General features: G+C 51.1%; 1 protein-coding gene across 2 annotated transcripts in view; it reads right to left on the bottom strand.

The window, feature by feature from the left end:
• SZT2 (SZT2 subunit of KICSTOR complex) overlaps positions 1-17,681 on the bottom strand; it is a 51,807-nt gene that overhangs the window by 24,994 nt on the left and 9,132 nt on the right. The window contains exons 2-21 of one of the 2 annotated variants that reach the window (XM_036025891.1): positions 15,418-15,543; positions 14,947-15,120; positions 14,484-14,654; positions 10,977-11,108; positions 10,079-10,220; positions 9,572-9,678; positions 5,746-5,956; positions 5,359-5,529; positions 4,683-4,917; positions 4,367-4,496; positions 3,462-3,604; positions 3,065-3,217; positions 2,805-2,919; positions 2,381-2,598; positions 2,065-2,280; positions 1,668-1,746; positions 1,347-1,462; positions 680-848; positions 364-478; positions 153-266 (exon numbers count right to left, since the gene is read on the bottom strand). In XM_036025891.1, the coding sequence (XP_035881784.1) occupies positions 153-266; positions 364-478; positions 680-848; positions 1,347-1,462; positions 1,668-1,746; positions 2,065-2,280; positions 2,381-2,598; positions 2,805-2,919; positions 3,065-3,217; positions 3,462-3,604; positions 4,367-4,496; positions 4,683-4,917; positions 5,359-5,529; positions 5,746-5,956; positions 9,572-9,678; positions 10,079-10,220; positions 10,977-11,108; positions 14,484-14,654; positions 14,947-15,120; positions 15,418-15,543 (3,037 nt within the window). The remainder of the gene's footprint in view (positions 1-152; positions 267-363; positions 479-679; positions 849-1,346; positions 1,463-1,667; positions 1,747-2,064; positions 2,281-2,380; positions 2,599-2,804; positions 2,920-3,064; positions 3,218-3,461; positions 3,605-4,366; positions 4,497-4,682; positions 4,918-5,358; positions 5,530-5,745; positions 5,957-9,571; positions 9,679-10,078; positions 10,221-10,976; positions 11,109-14,483; positions 14,655-14,946; positions 15,121-15,417; positions 15,544-17,681) is intronic. The other variant, XM_028513706.2, reaches the window with a different exon arrangement.

The raw sequence follows: 17,681 nt of genomic DNA, 5'->3' as shown, positions 1-17,681 counted from the left end.
TGACTGGCACGGCCCCTCCTGGAGCTCCCAAGCCTTCCCTGGCCCGCACCACTCATCTGTTGGTTCGGAGACTCATCTGCTCTCTATCCTTCAATTCACCCAGGCTTGCAGGCCCTCTAGGTGTGGGGTGAGTGGGTACCAAGTTCACCTACCTCTAGAAAGCAGGAGGAAGAACATCTGGAGCTGCTGGCACTGAGGCAACAGTCCCATTAGGTCAAAATGGAAAGGGATCTCATGGACACAGGTGTCTCCTGCCTGGTCCAAGCCTAAGAGGGAAGGAAGAAAACAAGACCCATGGTGAGACCAGATTTTTGGTCTGTGGCTGCCCCATCCACTCCCCTCAGGGGCCCCTTCCCCACTGACCATTTGAGACCCTCGGCTCTAGGGGCAGGGGACTCCATTCCTTGCTCTGGCACAGCTGTATCAGGTATTCAAAGCTCAGCATGGAGCCTATGCAGGCAGCATCCCGAGGGTGGAGCTAGGGGAGGCACAGCAGAAGTCAGGAGCAAGCCCCCCTACAGAGCCCCAGAGCCCTGGTCCTTCAGCTCTCAAGGAAGCCCACAGTCAGCTACTCAGAACACACCGATTCAGAGGGGTCAGAAAGCCCAAAGGCTGTGGTACTCCCAAAGGGGCCGCACCCAGCCTGGTAAGCCATGCGGGTGCTGCTAAAGTCACTCACAGCTCTTGGGATCTCAGAGTATGTCAAGTTTTGGAGGTGCTTCCAGCTCTCAGGGCCGGGTCCCACTCGCCCACACTGTGGCTCCACCCACACCTCGGTGACCAGATTGAGCTCCGAGTCTCCCTCCAGGGCCTCCACCTCCACATCATTGTCATCATCTGTTGAAAAACTAAAGCAGGAAGGGCCCTGAGCCAGGGAGTAAGGAGGAGAGTCCAATCCACAAGCCCATGGCTAGAGCCAGACCATGGAGGGCAGGAAGGCAGTCGGCATACAAGACGGCCCCAAGTCACCCTTACCAGACCTGCCCCTGCCTGATGAAGCACCTAAAAACAGCACCCCTGCCCTGGCCAGTGTGGGTCAGTTGTTTGGAGCACTGTCCCATAAACTGAAAGGTCACTGGTTCGATTCCCAGTAGGGGCACATGACTAGGTTTGGGAGTTCAGCCCCTGGTTGATGCATGTGCAAGAGGCAACAGATCGATGTTTCTCACATTGATCTTTCTCTCCCTTCCTTCCCCTCTCTTTAAAATCAATGAGCATATCTCGGTAAGGATACAAAAAAATTAGTAGCACCCCTGGCTCAACTCTCTCTTAGGTGTGGGAGACAGAACTGTAGGGGACAGGAGGGAGGAGGAGGAAGAGGAACGCGGAGAGCAGCCGGGCCTCACCTGTCCTTGGTGGAGGTGGAGTGCGGGGGGAAGAGGATGTACTGGACGACACACGTGTGCCGTTCTTCCACCTCGGCCTGCCCTGGGGGCTCGTTCTGCAGGTAGAACGGGAGACCCTGGGTAAACCCCAGCCAAAGCAGAGACCTGGCTCCAACCAGCTCGGACCCTCAGAACTTCAGTCCCCCCGCCTCACTGCCCTGGGACTGGCCTCAGGACTTGGCTCCCCGTGAGGCAGTTTCCAGCGGTCCCCACCTAGCCCAGAGGTCAGTGCCCCTGGGATGGTGACACACCGTGGAGGGAGGTGTGAGGGACAGCACCTACCTGAATGGGAAGCTCCAGCACCATGTTGATGATTCCTTCCCCGCTGCAGGCGAAGTGGAACCCTTCAGAGAGTCGGACTCTGAAGCCCCATGGAGGTGGGGGCAGGGACAGGATGAGACAGAAGAGAGACAGTCAGAGTACATCCCTGACCCCCATGCCACTTATGCACCCACCTTCCAGCACCCATCCAGGCAGACCTGAGTGCTGGTGGCCCTGCTAAGACCAGCGGTCCCTCGAATGTAACAGGTCTAGTTAGGACCAGAGGCCTGAATAAGCGGAGTGGAGGGAAGAGAGGGGATGGCAGTAGCAGGCCTTGCTCTGTGCTGGACACTTTGCATAACAGCTCACAGAGGGGCAGTGTCTGGCGTAGGCTTTCTGCCAGCCTCCAGTGACGTACTCAGTGAGGATGGAGAGGAGCTGGGCAATGGCGCTGAGCGGCAGTGCGGGGGCCAGTCCTGACGGGACACTCCAGAGCCAGCGCTGATGGTACAGGTAGCGGGACAGTGACGCTAGGCTAGAAGAGGCTGAGCGGCCTGACACCAAGGGTAGTGGTCCTGGCGGCTCCAGTGTCAGCAAGAAAGGTGCCCGGTAGTCCAGGGGTAACTTCTCATACCTGGGAAACAGGAGCAACTCCCAGTTGATCGCTATTTATGTCCAGCTAAGCCATAGCCCTCCCGTATGCTCCTGGCCCCAACCCCACCCTCTGTACCAACCTGATGAGCAGCTTGTCCAGTGGCTTATGCAGGACCACGAGGCAGGGCCGGTCGGAGAGGGCCTGCTGGGGCCCCAGCAGAGGGGGAGACTTGGAGGGAGAGTTGCCCCCACCAATGCTTCCCAGCCCTTTTCGTTTCACCTTAGGAGTTGGCTCCTTGCTTTGTACCCGGTGGGGGAAACGCAGCCGCAGGATCTCTTCCCGTAAGCCTGACACAATCTGAGGGGGAAGTGAGATCAGATTCTCCTACTTCCACCTCCCACAGACCTGGGAGAAGGGGCTCACGGATAAGGTGAGGGAGCCTTACTTAATCTGGGGGGCTCCTTTCTCTACTGGCCGTAGCCCTCGCCCTGTGGGTTTGTGGAGAAGGAACCAGCCTACACTCTAGGCTGCTGGGGCTGGGAGTCAGTCAGGGCCCAGCTCACCTTGTGCCGGGCCTGTGCTGGTGTGCCGATGGGAAAACCCAGGCGAAGAACCATGCACGGGGCCTTGGAGATGATGCGGACCATGTAGAAGGAGGAAGGGGGCTGGTCTGGGGCACTGGGAAGAAATGGAAGTCAGAGAACAGCCCTAGGTTGGCTATAAATGAGTTTAGGAGGAAATAGGGATGCAGTCTGGGGTTAGAGGAAGAGACGTGATGAGCTGAGGTGGTGGAGGAAGAGTGAGGGGACATCACTTTGCCCACCTGGAGAGCAGCTTCACGTAGGAATAGCCCTCGACCAGCACGAAGCTGCTCCAGTCCCGAAGCAGAGAGGTCAGCGAGGAGTGTGAGATCCTGCACTGGACAGTACTGTAGCGCCCATTGCTGCCCGGGGTGTGCAAATGCTTGGGGATTGGTCTGGGAAAAGGGGTAGTAAGCATTGTGGTCAGACCTAACAGCTCCAATCTTGGGGGAAAAGAATAGATTGCTACCTCTTTTAGGACCTGTTTGAGTATACGGGGGCTAAGGAGCAGGAAGAAAGGGTCATAGCTTTTCTTGGCCAAGGTTAGTAAGGGCTCATCTGCTGCTCCCCTTCCCCATCACTTGCTGTCCCGTCACCCCTGCTCCTCCATCCCAAGTACGGCCCTAAGAGGATACTCACGTGTCGTGCTCCAGGATTAGCACTAGGCGGTGCATGTGCAGCCAACGCTGCCATGAATTTGCATCCATGGACAGCACTGGCTTCCAGTAGGCCGCAAACTGGGCATGAGACGAGTCGGACCCACTGTGCTGCAGGGAGAGCACCTAGGGGTGGGGAGGGTAGCTCTACAGCAGCATTCACAGAAAACCAGGGTACAGCTTCCAGACGGTGCCCAGAACCATGGGGTTCAGAGGAGGCAGTGGCTTAAGGGTAAAGGAACCCATACCCCAGCCTGGGCAGGAGGCAAAAATTGCTTCCAATATGAAGGCTAGAGTAGAATGAATGAGCCCAGGGACAGACTGTGTAGTCTTTTAAAGCTAATTCCAGGCAAAGGATGAGACTTGTCACACTTCTGTCACTGACTTTCGAGCAAAGCCGCTGAGTGGTAGCAGGACCTCAAGAGGAAGCCGCTGGTCACTAACATAAGCCCCACGGCCTACCAATGCCAGGCTGACAGCAGGCCGAGTGTGAGGCAAGCACAGGACAAGGGAAGCTACGGCCTTTGGGAAGCGTGCAGTTCACCGGGGCTGTTAAGGGTGGGAAATGGGTGAAGGCAGCGGGGGAGGCCAGAGTATGCCAGATGGGGGTAGGGCGAGGAGGCTCACAGTGGGCTGGGGTGCCACCACCTAGACATTCTGTAAGTCTTTACCTCTGACACCGAGGTGAGGACAGCCAGCCTCTCCCTACAGATCCTTCCCCTCCCCCCGGGGCTGGGAGAATTGCTCTCAGGGCTAAAGGGTTCTGGTTTGGATGACTTGGATGACTTGAGAAGGAGGGGAAAAGAAGGTGGTTCTGGACTGCAGATGCTGTGCCAATCCAAGCCTGGGTGAGCACAACGTGGGGTGACAGGCACTGGAGCCACTCACCGGGGTGGTGGAGCCGGGAGGGATGTAGAAGAGTGGCACTCCGCTCTTGGTGCTGTCCGGAAGCGTGAAATGTTCTGGGACGGAGGAGAAGGACTGAAGGTGGGCTAGCATCTGGTCCGTCTGGTTAATGCTGCAGGACAAGGACCCATCTTGAGCCATACCTGACTCTGGTGGGTATAGAAGGGAGCCCCAAGGGGACAAGGGACCCTGGACACAAGCCTGGCGCTCCAGGTGACTGTCTTCAGCTCTGAGCTGCACACATCTGTCCTCCGCACAACAGATGGGGTGTCACCGACTGAGCAGTGGCCTCACTCACCTCTGCAGCGTGTTCCAGAACCGCCGGATAACGTGGGTACGATACAACGAGCGAATGGGTTGCCTTAGTGCACAGGACACATCATGTAAAATGTCATAGCCACCTTCCATGGTCACTTCCACCCGTGTTCCTCGGGGGCCCTCGGGCTCCAGGGGCCAGGGCGCCACAGCCACATACTCGATGTGCATGTTGTGTTTCCACAGGAGCACCAGCTTCACCTCCAGCTGGGACCCTCCTTCAGGGGAAGCGGGAGGGCTCATTAGGAGGTGCAGGCAGAGGACTCTGGGCCTGGGGCTGAGTCCTATCTGAACCCACCTACCCCATAGAACTCGAGCCTGGCCCAAAGTTCCAAGCATGGTTCCATAGATTTCAGGCCCACGGCCTGCCAACTGACACAAACAGAATTTTGCAGTAATCTGAAACAAAGCCAAGTCCAAGACACCACACCACTCTCAGGTGACTCACCTTGGGCAAAAGGAGATAGAACTGGGCAGATAAATGCTAAGAGAACTAAGCCCTAAAGACAGCTCAGAATCCTTTGTCTCAAATGACAAGCAAAATCCCTCACTGTAATACTTTGGTGTGTGATACTGTGTCTTCTACTGTGTCCTGCAGGTCCTCCTGCACACAAGGCCTGAGAGATCTGTGGGCTGCAGCAGGGCCTCGTGACCCTTACCTTTGGCTAGCATGACCTCTCGGACACTGTAGCCCTCCCGAAGCCGCACAGACACGGTGCTGACCAGGTCGGCTGGCACCTCCTTCTCAGTGTGCTTCTTCCGTCGCAGGGCCAGGGCAGGATTGCTGCTGGCGGAGACCAGGTGCTCGTTAAATAGGCGGTGCTGAGAGCCTAGTGAGGATGGGGAAGAGGACAGTGGTTACCTGTTACCTGGGAGAGGTATGGGGGAGGGGCCATGCCTAAATCATGGGGAGAGAACAGTGCCAGAGAAGCTGGTCACAGTTACATTTTTAGTCCCCCAAGGACCCAAACCCCAGCGAGATGCCTGTATCATCTCAGCGCATCCACACCCCTGCATTCCCACCCCTGCCCCAGTCTGCCTCTTACCGCAGTAATACTCAGGGTTCAGGGCCTCCCCACTGCGCAGGAAGGAGTAGAGGAGGAATGCCCGGTGGTAGACGGTCAGACCCAGGGTGCCTGGCTTGGGCTCGGGACAAGTGGACAGGTAGGAGCCAAATGTTGCCATTGCGATGAACTTCATCAGTTCCACATTAGGCACATGGCCAAAACTGCAGTCATAAGAGTAAACTCCTCCCACCTGAAGAGAGTGAGCAATTGGCGACCTCACTCAAAAAGAAGCACCAGAGAAAGAAGTATAAGAGCAGAAGAGACTGTGCTGGTGGCTGCCCCCATCCTCTGGACCAGAGCGGAAAGTGGGCGAGTGTCCTCCCAGGATAGATCGCTGTAACTTCCTTCCCTGAGTGCTTCTGCCAAAATCCTGTGCCATCTGGTCATACCCTTCTCTCTTAGTCAAACACAAGCCTGCCCCAATTCATTAAAGATTTTGGCAGCTGGTTCACCTTTTGTCATCATCCCGAGAGACTACAGTGTCTAACAAAGTGCTTCTCAAACTTTAGAGTGTATACCAAAATACCTGGGGATTTTGTTCCAATGTAGCAGGTCTGGGACTGGGCCTAAAATTCTGCATTGCTAACAGCTTCCCTGGTGATGCCAACCCTGCTAGACTGTGGACCATACTGTGAGTGTCGAGGCTGTCGATCAGAGATTGGCAAACTCAGTGGAACTGTGGGCCAAATTTAGCCCAACACCTACTTTTGTAAATAAAGTGTTGCTGGAACATGGCCACACCCGCTCACTGTCACACTGCGGCGCACGGCTGCTGTCACACTACAAGACCAGCGCCGAGTAGCTGTGACAACGCTACAGCCTGCGAAGCCCAAAATACCGACCAGTTGGTCCTTCACAGAAAATGCACGCAGACAACTCTAGATGATTCACTCAATTCTCTGGCCTCTCGGGTCGTTAACCCTCGTCTCCTGGAACTTTCTCGACTCCGCTCGCCTGTGTGTGCTGGCCCTTTGCTGTACCTGAAGGCACAGTAGGCCCCTTATCTGCAGTTTTGCTTCCTGCAGTTTCAGTTACCCAGTCAGTCATGGTCTGAAAATATTAACTGGAAAATTCCAGAAATGAACAATTCTTAAGTTTTAAATCGTGTGCTGCTCTGAGTAGTGTGATGAGACCTCGCTCCACCCCACCCAGGACATGACAACCCGTGTCCAGCACATCCATGCTGGACACGCTACCTGCCCGTGAGTCACCTAGTAGCGGTCACCATTATCAGATCAGCAGTCAGGTCGACTGTCTCAGTATCGAAGTCCTTGTGCTCAAGTCACCCTTATCTTCCTTAATAATGGACCCAAAGTCAAGAGCAGTGACGCCAGCAATTCGGAGGTACCAAAGAGAAGCTGTGAGGTACTTTAACTGAAAAGGTTTGCACATATAGGAATAAATATACTACGTAGAGGGTCCGGCAGTGCCTGTGGTTTCAGGCATCCATCAGGGGTTTTGGAACATATGCTCCACAGACCAGGGCAGACTGCTGTATTCATCTGTGCATTTCCGGCTCCCACATTCCGCTGCTTGCATACAACCACACCCCTGCAGGCTCCTTCCATCCTCCTTCTCCTGCAGCTCTTTGCCCTTAATAAGATTGTCAGGCTTTGCACCTCTGCTCTCTCTAAGTATATCAGGGGCCTCCTCATCCTCCTTTCTCAACCCGGCTGGGACCCTACGTCCATTTTCAATTCCCTGGCCCTCTTCACCTTTTTTCTGCGTCTACCTCAAAAACTGAACCAGGATCTGTATCCCTCAGTGGGATTCCAGTGGATCCCAAATGGAGACAAACACACAGTTGTGTAGGCTGACATCACATCGAAACACGTGACACCCAACCCCGCTGGTCTTTCCATGCTGTCCTCAAAACAACGCCTTTGTCCCAGCTCCGGCCACCCTTCCCTTACAACACTCAGCTTCACCTTGTACTTCAGAGAGAAATCACAGGCCCTCGGGAGAATTTATCTACCTCTTCACTCCTGTCCTTCTGGTCTCAAAGAAAGATGTGACCCTCTCATGCTCCTCAGTCTGTTTCTTAAGCCAGTTGCTTGTCCCAACCCCCATTCAATTTAGGGACTTTGCTTCATCAGGCTTCCTTTTCTTTCCCTTATTTTCAAGCTCTGCTTCATCATGGATCCTTAGAAACACGTTTAAGTCTCTAACTTAACATGCAAAACAAAACAGAACAGAAAAACACCGCTCTCCTTCCACCCTGCACTCCCCTCTGGCAGCCACCCGCTCTCACTCCCCACATGAGGACTAGCCAGATGCCTTGTGTCAACATTGCCCCCACTTCCTTCTCGTCCACCCACTCCCCGGCCCACTGCAATCATCCCCTCACCGCCGCCTCACTGTAATGGCCAGAAAAAGACCTCTGTGACCTCCTAACCACCAAGTCCAAGGGGCACTTTTCATTCCTCATTCTACACAATTAACTACTCCTTTCTTCCCCAAACTCTAAACTCTCTGACACCAGAATCTCCTGGTTCTCAACTGAATGTTTCCCTTCACTGCATGCAGATCCCTCTGCCCATGAAAGACCTTTCAACGCTAGTGTTTCCCCAGGTTCTTCAGGGACTCTCTTTTCACATGAATTATCATGTGTAGGCTGACAAAGCCTAGCTCTCTCTCAGCTAGCACTGTCTCCTCAGTATCAGATCTGCATATCCAACTCCTAATTGCTATGAATAGCAGCCATTTATTAAGTAATTATGCACTACATTAAGCACTTTAAATGCATCCTCTCACCCAACGAGGTAGGGACTATTATAATCCCCATTTACAAATAAATCCCACCAAGAAGTGAAGTGATGTGTCCAGCATCACAGAGCTAAGTGGAGCCAGGATGCGGGCCAGGCCTGCCTAACTCCAAAGGCCGTGCTCTCAATGGCTCTCCTGTTGATCTATCAAATGCAACAGGCATATACCTGGATTCATCGTCTTGTCCTCACTGTACCCCAACTGCTTCTCTTCCTGTTTGCCCTGCCAGCTACTCAGTCTTCACTGAAGTCAGAAACTTGGAGACATCCTTACCTGTTCCTTCTCCCTCATCCCTCACCCCCTGCTAATAATAAGGCATGCTGATTCTACTCCTTCACTTTCTCAACCCCATCCCCTTCTCTTACCCTAATTCAAGCCCTCCTCCTCTCACCTGACCATTGCAGTTAATAGTCTTCTTGTCCCCATTCCTGCCCTTTACCTAGCATCAAGAGAGACCTTTAATACACAAACCCAACTAGTGACTTTCCTTCTACTTATCTGCATCACCCACAGAATTATGCCGAAACTCCTTAATACAGCAGAACCAGCTTTTCATGCTCTGGCCTATGCCTGCCCTCCAGCCTTGATCCCCACTGCTCTGCCTCCTCCTTTGCAGTCTGTCACCCCAACTGACTGCAACTTCCCGAATATACCACTTGCCTCCTTTGCTTAAGCTAGTCTGAACTGGGTTTTCTGACTCTTAAAAACAAAACTGTAATAACTAATCAAATGGGATGGGGGCTGACTGCCAGAGTTCCAATTCTGCCTTCTTTTTATAGTAATATGCTCTCTCGCACATCCTAAGGAAAGAGGACAAAGACAAGAGTCCTCTCCCACCACTGCCACGTACCCTGTCCTAGACGTGATACCTTTCCCCACCATACACATAATTATGCTACTTGGGATAGCTACTTGGGATTTACCTGGGAAATCATCGCCTGCAAAAAAAAAAAAAAAAAACAACAACAAAAAAACCCCCACCACATTCTGCTTTGTGAGATGCCACACTTCCCTCTGCCCCACCCTAGAAAGTGCTCACCTGTACAAAGGAGCAAGCCACAGTGCCACTGCGAAGCTGGTTCAGCAACGTCTCACAGACAGCAACATCAGGGATGCTGGTCACCCCGTCTGTGATCACAATGATCCCTGCAGCAGGAAACAGCGAACTCAGACCCAAGACACTGGCCTGCCAGTCAGGCACTCAACTGATGGAGCCCCAAAGACCTCAGTGTCTGCCGACAAATGTGCTTAATAATCCTCAGACATCTTTCCTCTCCCTTACCCTCCTGCTTCTCCTGAGTGCTGGAGCCCAGTCTCCTCCTAAGAGATGCCCTTGGAGTGCTACTCCTTCCCACTAGGACCCCTGACGATCGTCAGAGCTGTGGGTACCTGAGATAACCACTGACACATACTTAACTCTAACAAACAAGGAGGCAGATCAGATCCTCTCCCCTGGGGCCTACAAATCCCCTAGAAACTAGCTTTGCTGATAATGCTCCCAACACCCTTCCTGAACCCCAATCCCACAAACGTTCCTTCTACTGACCTGCACTAGAGTTGGAGGGAAGCAACTGCAGCGCCAAGATGCCCTGACGAATCATACTGACCAGCCCAAGATCAGCTGTCACCATGGAGACTCCCATCTTCCGGCCAGGGGGCTCCCCTGAGTCTGGAGACTGATCTTCTGCCTGACCCAAGTTATGGAAAAACAGAATGCAACAGGCAGCATTGCCACATCCACAGCAAAGCCTAAATTTGCAGCAGCATTTCCCAGGCCAGACAGACCAATCCTGTGAGGACCCCAACCCCCTGACTATGTAGCCAAGCCCTGACTGCGCTCCCTGCTGCAGTGTGTGTTCAGACACTGACCCTCGGATGGGCAGGGAGCCCGGTACCATATGAAGCACTAGACTGTACTGAAGCAGGGCTTCCCCACCTTTTGTCAATAAAGCCCCCTTTCCATATTTTCCCACTGCCATATGAAGTATTTTACAAATCAATGAAACTGTGTTTCAGATACATAGAATTGCCACCCGCCTGAGTATTTCTAGGATATCAAAAGGAATGAGAGGGCACTCTAGTGAGCCCGAGGGACTTTATCCTTGACTGTACAAAATACTAATTAGAGATCAAAGCCACCCATGATCACCTTCTCAGGTTCCTTGAGGGAAAAGATCCCGGACTAAAACACAGGGCACGCAGCCTTCACATTTTCTCCCAGCAAGAATGTGTGTGTTGGGAAGAGTAACCAAGCCCCCTTCCCAACAGGGGACCTGCCCTGTGCCCTCACTAGCACTTCCATCCCTGGCTCAATCTGCCTCTGACTCTTAGTCCTTTTTTCTACCTTCTTCCCCCTCTGCATTAGGCTTGTCCCTCCTGTCTCCGTTCTGGATCTCAACAGCTCCGCTTCTAAATGGCCTCTACCTACTTTGTCTCCAACATACCTGGCTCGGGGGGTGATACTGCTGCTGCAGCATGGTGGCCACCTTATCCTCAAAGAGGCAGAGCTGCTCATACACCTGCTGCAGGAACACTTCCCGCTGGGAAGGGTCCAAAAGGCAGCCCTGGACCAGCACCTGAAAAGTACAAGGGAAAGACCAAGGCATGAAGGTCAGGGGGATGCCGGGCAATACCCCTCCTGGTTGCCTCATTTATTTCCCCTTTAGGCAATCCTGACTTCTCACCCAAGGAAGCTAATTCCACAGCCAGTTCCTCCCTCATCACATCAACTACGCCATCAGTCCTCAGCCCAGGTATTCTTGCTCAGTGCCCCCAGGTCATCTGTCATCCCATTCTGGGTCACAACCTTCCTCTGCTGCAGTCCTCCACACTGCGTTTCCCCAGGTCTCCGCAAGAGGGCGCCAAAAGAGCTTCCAGTTCCTTCCACTCGGGCTACCAGACTTTGTCCATAAGCTGTCCCACCTCAGCCTGGCAACCTTTTTCATTCTAACTCATATTTTTTTATTCTTGTTGATTTCTAAGCACTGCACTCAGATGCTGTCTGGAACAATTCTCTTTTTTAAGTTCAAAATGTTATTTTCCCAATGAATGTTCCTTCCTTCCCTTTACTCTCAGTGATAACTTCTCCCTCAAGTCTGTCGATAGGAATTCCCAGCTTACCCTAACCGGAGTGTGTACTACCCTCCAACCCACGGACAAACATGCTCAGTGTGTGCTGGATGTTTATGTTTATCTGTGCTCTTGTGCTTCCTTCTAGGCTCTGAAGAAAAGGTTTCTCCTCCTCATCTTCCCTAAAGCTAATCTCTCCATCTAATCTTGGATCTTTTCTCTAATATTTTCATTCTTTCTCCACAGGGTTTCTTTCCTTCTACTTCCAACATAAATAAGTGCCCCATCCCAAAAATGTTACGTAGGTCTGTTGGCCTCTGTGGTGGCCCTCGGGATATCTTCTTTCTCTCTCCCTCAACCTGCCTCACACGCCACTGCTCCCAACCCGACCTCCTGTGCAGCGCCTACCTCTTCGCTCCCTTTCCAGACCTGGGGAAGTGGTGGGCACAGCCAAACGAGGGGAGAGGGGGACCCCGTACCATTCTACAGTCTAGACTGTGAGAAGCAAAGCAGAATCAGAATAATCCAACAATAAAAGTTTGGTTAACTACATAATGATAAACTATGATAAGGTCAAACAGTCATTAAAAGTCATGTTTCTAAAGAATATTTAGTAACATGGAAAAACGACCACATCGCCCTTAAAAAAGCAGGACATAAAAGTGTGTGTCTGCTGTGAGCCTGATGTCCCTCCTTTATTCGGATGAGGGGTGGTGGTGAGGGAGGGCAGACACACACTCAAAGACAAGGAGGAGATGCCGTAAAAAGTTAACAGTAGTTATTCTGGGTGATATAGTATGGGTGAGTTTTGCTTTTCTTTTAATTCTATGTATTTTTCAAATCTCCTTCAATGGACATGTATAATAAAGTGATTTTTAACTTCTTTTCCTTTTCTGAGGCAACAAGACACATCCCAAGGGAGCTACAGAGACACTGCAGAAGCTGGCTCAGGGCTATGTGGCCCTGTGGGCCTAAGTCCTCTCCTCTCCGCAGTGGTGGTCCCTGTTCAGGCCCCTTCTCCTCTCCCAGGCTATAATAATCTTCTGTTCTTCCTAATCCATAATCTGTCCCCTAATCCATCTCCCTCATTGGCTACAAACAAGTGTGATCTTCCTAGTGTACAAATCTGATCCTGTTACCATCCATTTAAAACCTTCAAAGGTTCCCTACTACCTAAGCCTAATGGTTTTCATTTGCATGTTCTCTATGTGGCAGGCACCGTTTTAAGTGCTGGATATGTACTGATTCAATCACCACATAATATTAATACTGTTACTTATCCCCACTTCGGAGAAAAGATACAGATGCACGAAGAGGTTAGGAAACTTGCTGAAGGGCACACAGCCAATAAGTGGTAGAGCCAGGAAGCAAATACAAGCAACGTGATTCCAGATCCAGTGCTCTCCACCACCACACTACACTCCCCAACAGAATAAAGTACAAGGTCTTAGCCATGACATTTAAGGTCTTTCATAATCCTGCCCCCACTTACCTCTCCAGTCTCCTCTTTACCACCCCACCTCCACAGTCAAACTTGGTTGTGTCAAACTGAATAATACTCTAGAACAGTTTCACAGCTCTGTGTCTTTGCTTTTGCTGGTCCCTCTGCCTGGAAAGCCTATTTCTCTATCTCTGAATAGTTAACTTCAATTCCTCCTTTAAAAAGACACAGTTCAAATGCCTCTTTGTCCCAAAGCTTTCCCTGTCTCTGCCCTAGGCTTGGCCGGCCAGATACTCCCTAACAGTGCTCCCTTAGCCCCTGCATCATAACTTCCCAGTGTCCTTATCACACTCAACTGAAATTACCTCCTTCAATATCAGTTTCCCCCACTAGACTCTCAACTCCTCCCATCAGGATAGGGACAGTGTCTGATTCATCTACGTCTCTAGGACACAGCCCAACCCTGGCATAGATTAGGCTTCAGTAAGTATTTGCCAAACCCAACCAAATGTTGAGTGATTACCCAATACCCATGCTTTCTTGCCTTGGCTATCAACATGCCTACAGAGCCTGGACTCTGTCTGGGGATGGAGCCCACAACCAGCAGTCCTAACAACTGTGCTAGGAGAGCACTTTAATCCAGGGGGGAGGGCTGGGATTCAGGTGTGCACCAATTGCTTTGTTATACATTTCTGAACTTCAGATGCTTTTCCTTGCAACCCTGTCTTTCAAAACCAGTTTGATAGCTAAGGTGACAATGTAGCCATCAGGGACAGTTCAGGGTAAGCCCCTACCAATGAGTTGAGGGTGGTTAAGAGCAGATGAGGGGAAACTGGGCCCTGTTTATCTAAGTCAAAGACAGATATTCTAGTAACAGACTTGGCCGTTGTCCAAAAGGAGTGTCTTGTGATGGCCTGCTTGGGTATGTGATTATCTGTACGGTGAGCATTACACCCGACAACCCACAGGACATTCAGAGAAAATGACTGCCTCTGCCCATGGAAGAAATTAGGTTTTGGGGTATTTGTTATATTTCAAAATCATAAAACTATTCCTGAAGACCATCTTCTGGGAGTTAGTGCCAGAAGCCAGGACACCAGCAAACCTGATGGAACTGAAGGCAGGGGCGGGGGGTGGGGGTGGGGGGAGAGAAACACACTAAGAAAACAGACGTCCAGAGACACACAGGAGGAGTGAGCGAGGAATTTGTCCAATCAATGCCATCTGACTGACCCAAAGCTTATGGGAAGGCTCTCTAAGACCGGAGGAACGGATTCTTTTCAAGAGGAGAGAGACCCAAAGAGATGACTAAATCTAAGATTTAAGGAGCCAGCAGAGCCGGGGACTTTGGGCACAGGCAATAGAGACAGGGTAAGGACTTGGTCACAGGACCATTAGAAGTGAGGTCTGAGGGTATGAACTTGGAAAAAGGATGCAATACCTGGTGGGACTGCAGGCCAATAATTGAGGAGTAGGCCTGGATAGTTACGTAGATCTCAGGCTGGAAGTCGATGCACGATCCAGGCACTCGGAGGGGCTGAAGTAGGCCCCCCAGGCAGCGGGACAGGGCGTGGAAAACTTCATCGAACAAGATCTCCCCTGTGGAGTCATCCTGAGGGCAATGCACAGAAAGATCTCTCAAGAGTAAGCAAAGGCAGCCCTGAGCTTAGGGCAGGCACAAGCAGCTCCAACGGGTCAGTGGGACCCATCAGCAGGTTGAGCACACCTCCAAGTACAGGGCCGCTGAGGGAGTGGGGTCTGTCTTTACATTCCCACCATTCCTGAACAGCCTGTCTCCTTTCCACAGTGGTTGGCTGAGACCACTTTTCATTTTTCCCAAGCCTTTCCGTCTCCTCCTCACCCCAACCCATCCTTTCTCCCACTGTCTCCCCGCAGCCCCTTACCACAATGCCAGTAGATGGGCTAAGGTCCAGCTCAATGACAAATCGATACTGCCAAGCCAAGAAGGTGACCCGGGTGGAAGGTACAAGGAGAAATGGCCTTGGGACCACTGGTTCATCTGGCTGCCACCCAGGAGGCAGGACACTGAGGACTTCCAACTCCTGCTCAGACTGAAGCTGACAATTAGGATGAAGAGAGAAGGAAAAGGTCAGGGAGGAGTCACCCCTTTCTTCCCAGGACCTGAACTTCCATATCCAAAATGACACGCCATTGGCTCCACCTCCCACAACCCAACACATATTCTTCCGATATGGAAAATTATGAAACAAAATTTCCCCAGTGGAATCATCTTGAGGACAAAGTCACTTGCCCCTCCCAGAGTTAGTCTCCTCTACTGTCTCTCTCCAGTACCCTCTTTTAAAAAGCAGATATTCTGAGCCACCCCTTGCATACTGTGTGTCTCTGGGCCTCACCAACATCTCCTGGGGTGTGGCCTGCACAGTTTGATGCAGGTGATTGAGGAACCAAGCCAGGCGAACATTTCGGGAGATCCGATAATCCTTTTTCATCAACAGGAACACCTGCCCAGCTTCTTCCACCTAGGGACAAAGAGACATTAATAAATTTATAAAAATTTATAAAAGTTCCTCATATATACAAGGGAGGACCCCCAAAACCTGGAATTTATAAAAAGTTGTGTATTCTTTAAAAAAAAAGCTTTTGTTTATTTATTTTCAGAGAGAGGGGGAGGGAGAAAGGGAGAAAGAAAAACAGCACACCCCCAACTGGGGATGTGGCCCTCAACCCAGGCATGTGCCCTGACTGGGAATTGAACCAGTGACCTTTGGTTCACAGGCCCCCACTCAATCCACTGAGCCACACCAGCCAGGGTTTATTCTTACGTGTTTAAACTTCAGTCACCTTCAAAGTACTTTTCACTTGATGCAATATACCTATCGTGACTTTTTTCCACTGCTTGAAACAGTTTTTGAACTCATCAATTTTGATACCTTTTAGAGCTCCTGTTGTTTTTTTGTTCCACCTCTTCCGCATCGGCAAAACGTTTCCCTTTGAGGACTTCTTTCATCCAGGGAAAGAAACAAAAAAAAATCGCTGGGGCAAGACTGGGTGCAGAGGAAAGGTTGGGCACAGGGATCATGCCATTTTTTGTCAAAAACTGCTGAACACAGTGTGCTCATAAATCACCATAATGAAATGGGCAAATGCATTGAAGGAGTTTTCAAAAAAATTCACGGAAGCTGAACACAGCCTCTCACAACAACACCGGCTAGTACACTGATACAGATGGGCTCCTAGAATGCTCACCTAGTGGAGGAAGCCTGTACTACAAAGTGCCTGCCCTCCAGAAGAGAATTCCAGTTTTTCTGCATCCCCTTGATCGCTATGTAGGTAACTTGCCCAAGGAGCTCACTATTCATGAGAAGCAAGGTAGCAGAAGTGAAAAGTATAAGATGTACCCAAGGATTCAATTCTCAGCTCTCTGCTCCTGTTCCCCCTGCAGATCTCTATGTAGACGAAGTGACCTTTTACACGTTATCAAATGCTTATGTGAATTTCTCCTATAAACAATAAGCTCTTTGAGAACAGAGACTGTATCTTGTTCTATTTTTTGTGTCCCTGTGCTTAGCAAACTGCTTAAGAGAGACCAGACACTCCATAATGCCAGAGAGTTTCTCCTGATAATCCTCGACAACAGCAGGAACTAAAGGAATCTTCACTGGGTGAACGGTAAGCCTGCTGAATATCTCAATATCAAACTTTGGTGGGTCACAGCGTCCCACACTTGCCAGTTACCAACACTAGTTCCTTCCCTCCACTGCCTCACAGGCGGCCGTCCAGTGTCCTGACAAGCATCAGCTCCTGTGCCAGGTGCTTGTCCTCACTACATAAGCCCTGCCGAGCGCTGACTCAGGATGAAGTTGACACTCCCCCTTATCCCTACACACACCGCACCAGCTGCTCTTAGAAAGTTGCCACCTCTGGCAGGTCTTTACCAATCCTTCTACTTCTCCCCGGTCAGCAACCTTTCTTACGCCCCGCCCCGTAGTTTTCCAATCCCTCAGCCCCCACAGTGCTAGCAGAGAAACACGCCTATTGTTTCACAAAGAAAAGAAGGGTCAGCTAGCTGGTCTGAACTCCCCAGTGTTTCTTCCTGGTTCATCCTTATCTGTTGTATTCCTTTCCTCTCTTACTCTGGCCTTGGCCGAAAAGATTCCTCTCTTCCTGTTCTAGACAAATTGCAAATTTCTCCTCCTGGTGTCCCTGGCTAGCCAAGGGGAAGGTGCCAGGCTGTGAGGACTGAAGACAGAGTGGCAATGAACAGAAAGAAGTCAACGTCTGCCTGCTGAGAAATGTGGTTTTGAAAGGAAGTGGTCTCCCCCCCTCCCCAAAATGGGGAAATGTGCACGGAGAACAGATTGAAATAGCTCTGGGGAAGCAATGATAGAGGGAGCCTAATGTCAGAGGAGAGCATGGGGAGCAGACGTGCAATGACTGAAAATGAAGAAAGCCTATCTTTTTCTCTAAGACAGAAGGCGAGCTAGACAGAGAGCTACAAAGACATAGAAACAGATACTGGGAAATGATAGGGATGAAAGTTAAAAGCAAAAAGAGGAAAGGAGCTCATATTTATTGAGCACCTAAAATACGTTCAATAGCATAACTGTAAAGGTTAAGAGCATGCATTTCAGATTCAGATGAACTAGGTTAAGTGCAT

The sequence above is a fragment of the Phyllostomus discolor genome, chromosome 5 (assembly GCF_004126475.2).
Source record: "Phyllostomus discolor isolate MPI-MPIP mPhyDis1 chromosome 5, mPhyDis1.pri.v3, whole genome shotgun sequence".
Taxonomy (NCBI): domain Eukaryota; kingdom Metazoa; phylum Chordata; class Mammalia; order Chiroptera; family Phyllostomidae; genus Phyllostomus; species Phyllostomus discolor.
This window is presented reverse-complemented; position numbering and strand designations above follow the sequence as displayed.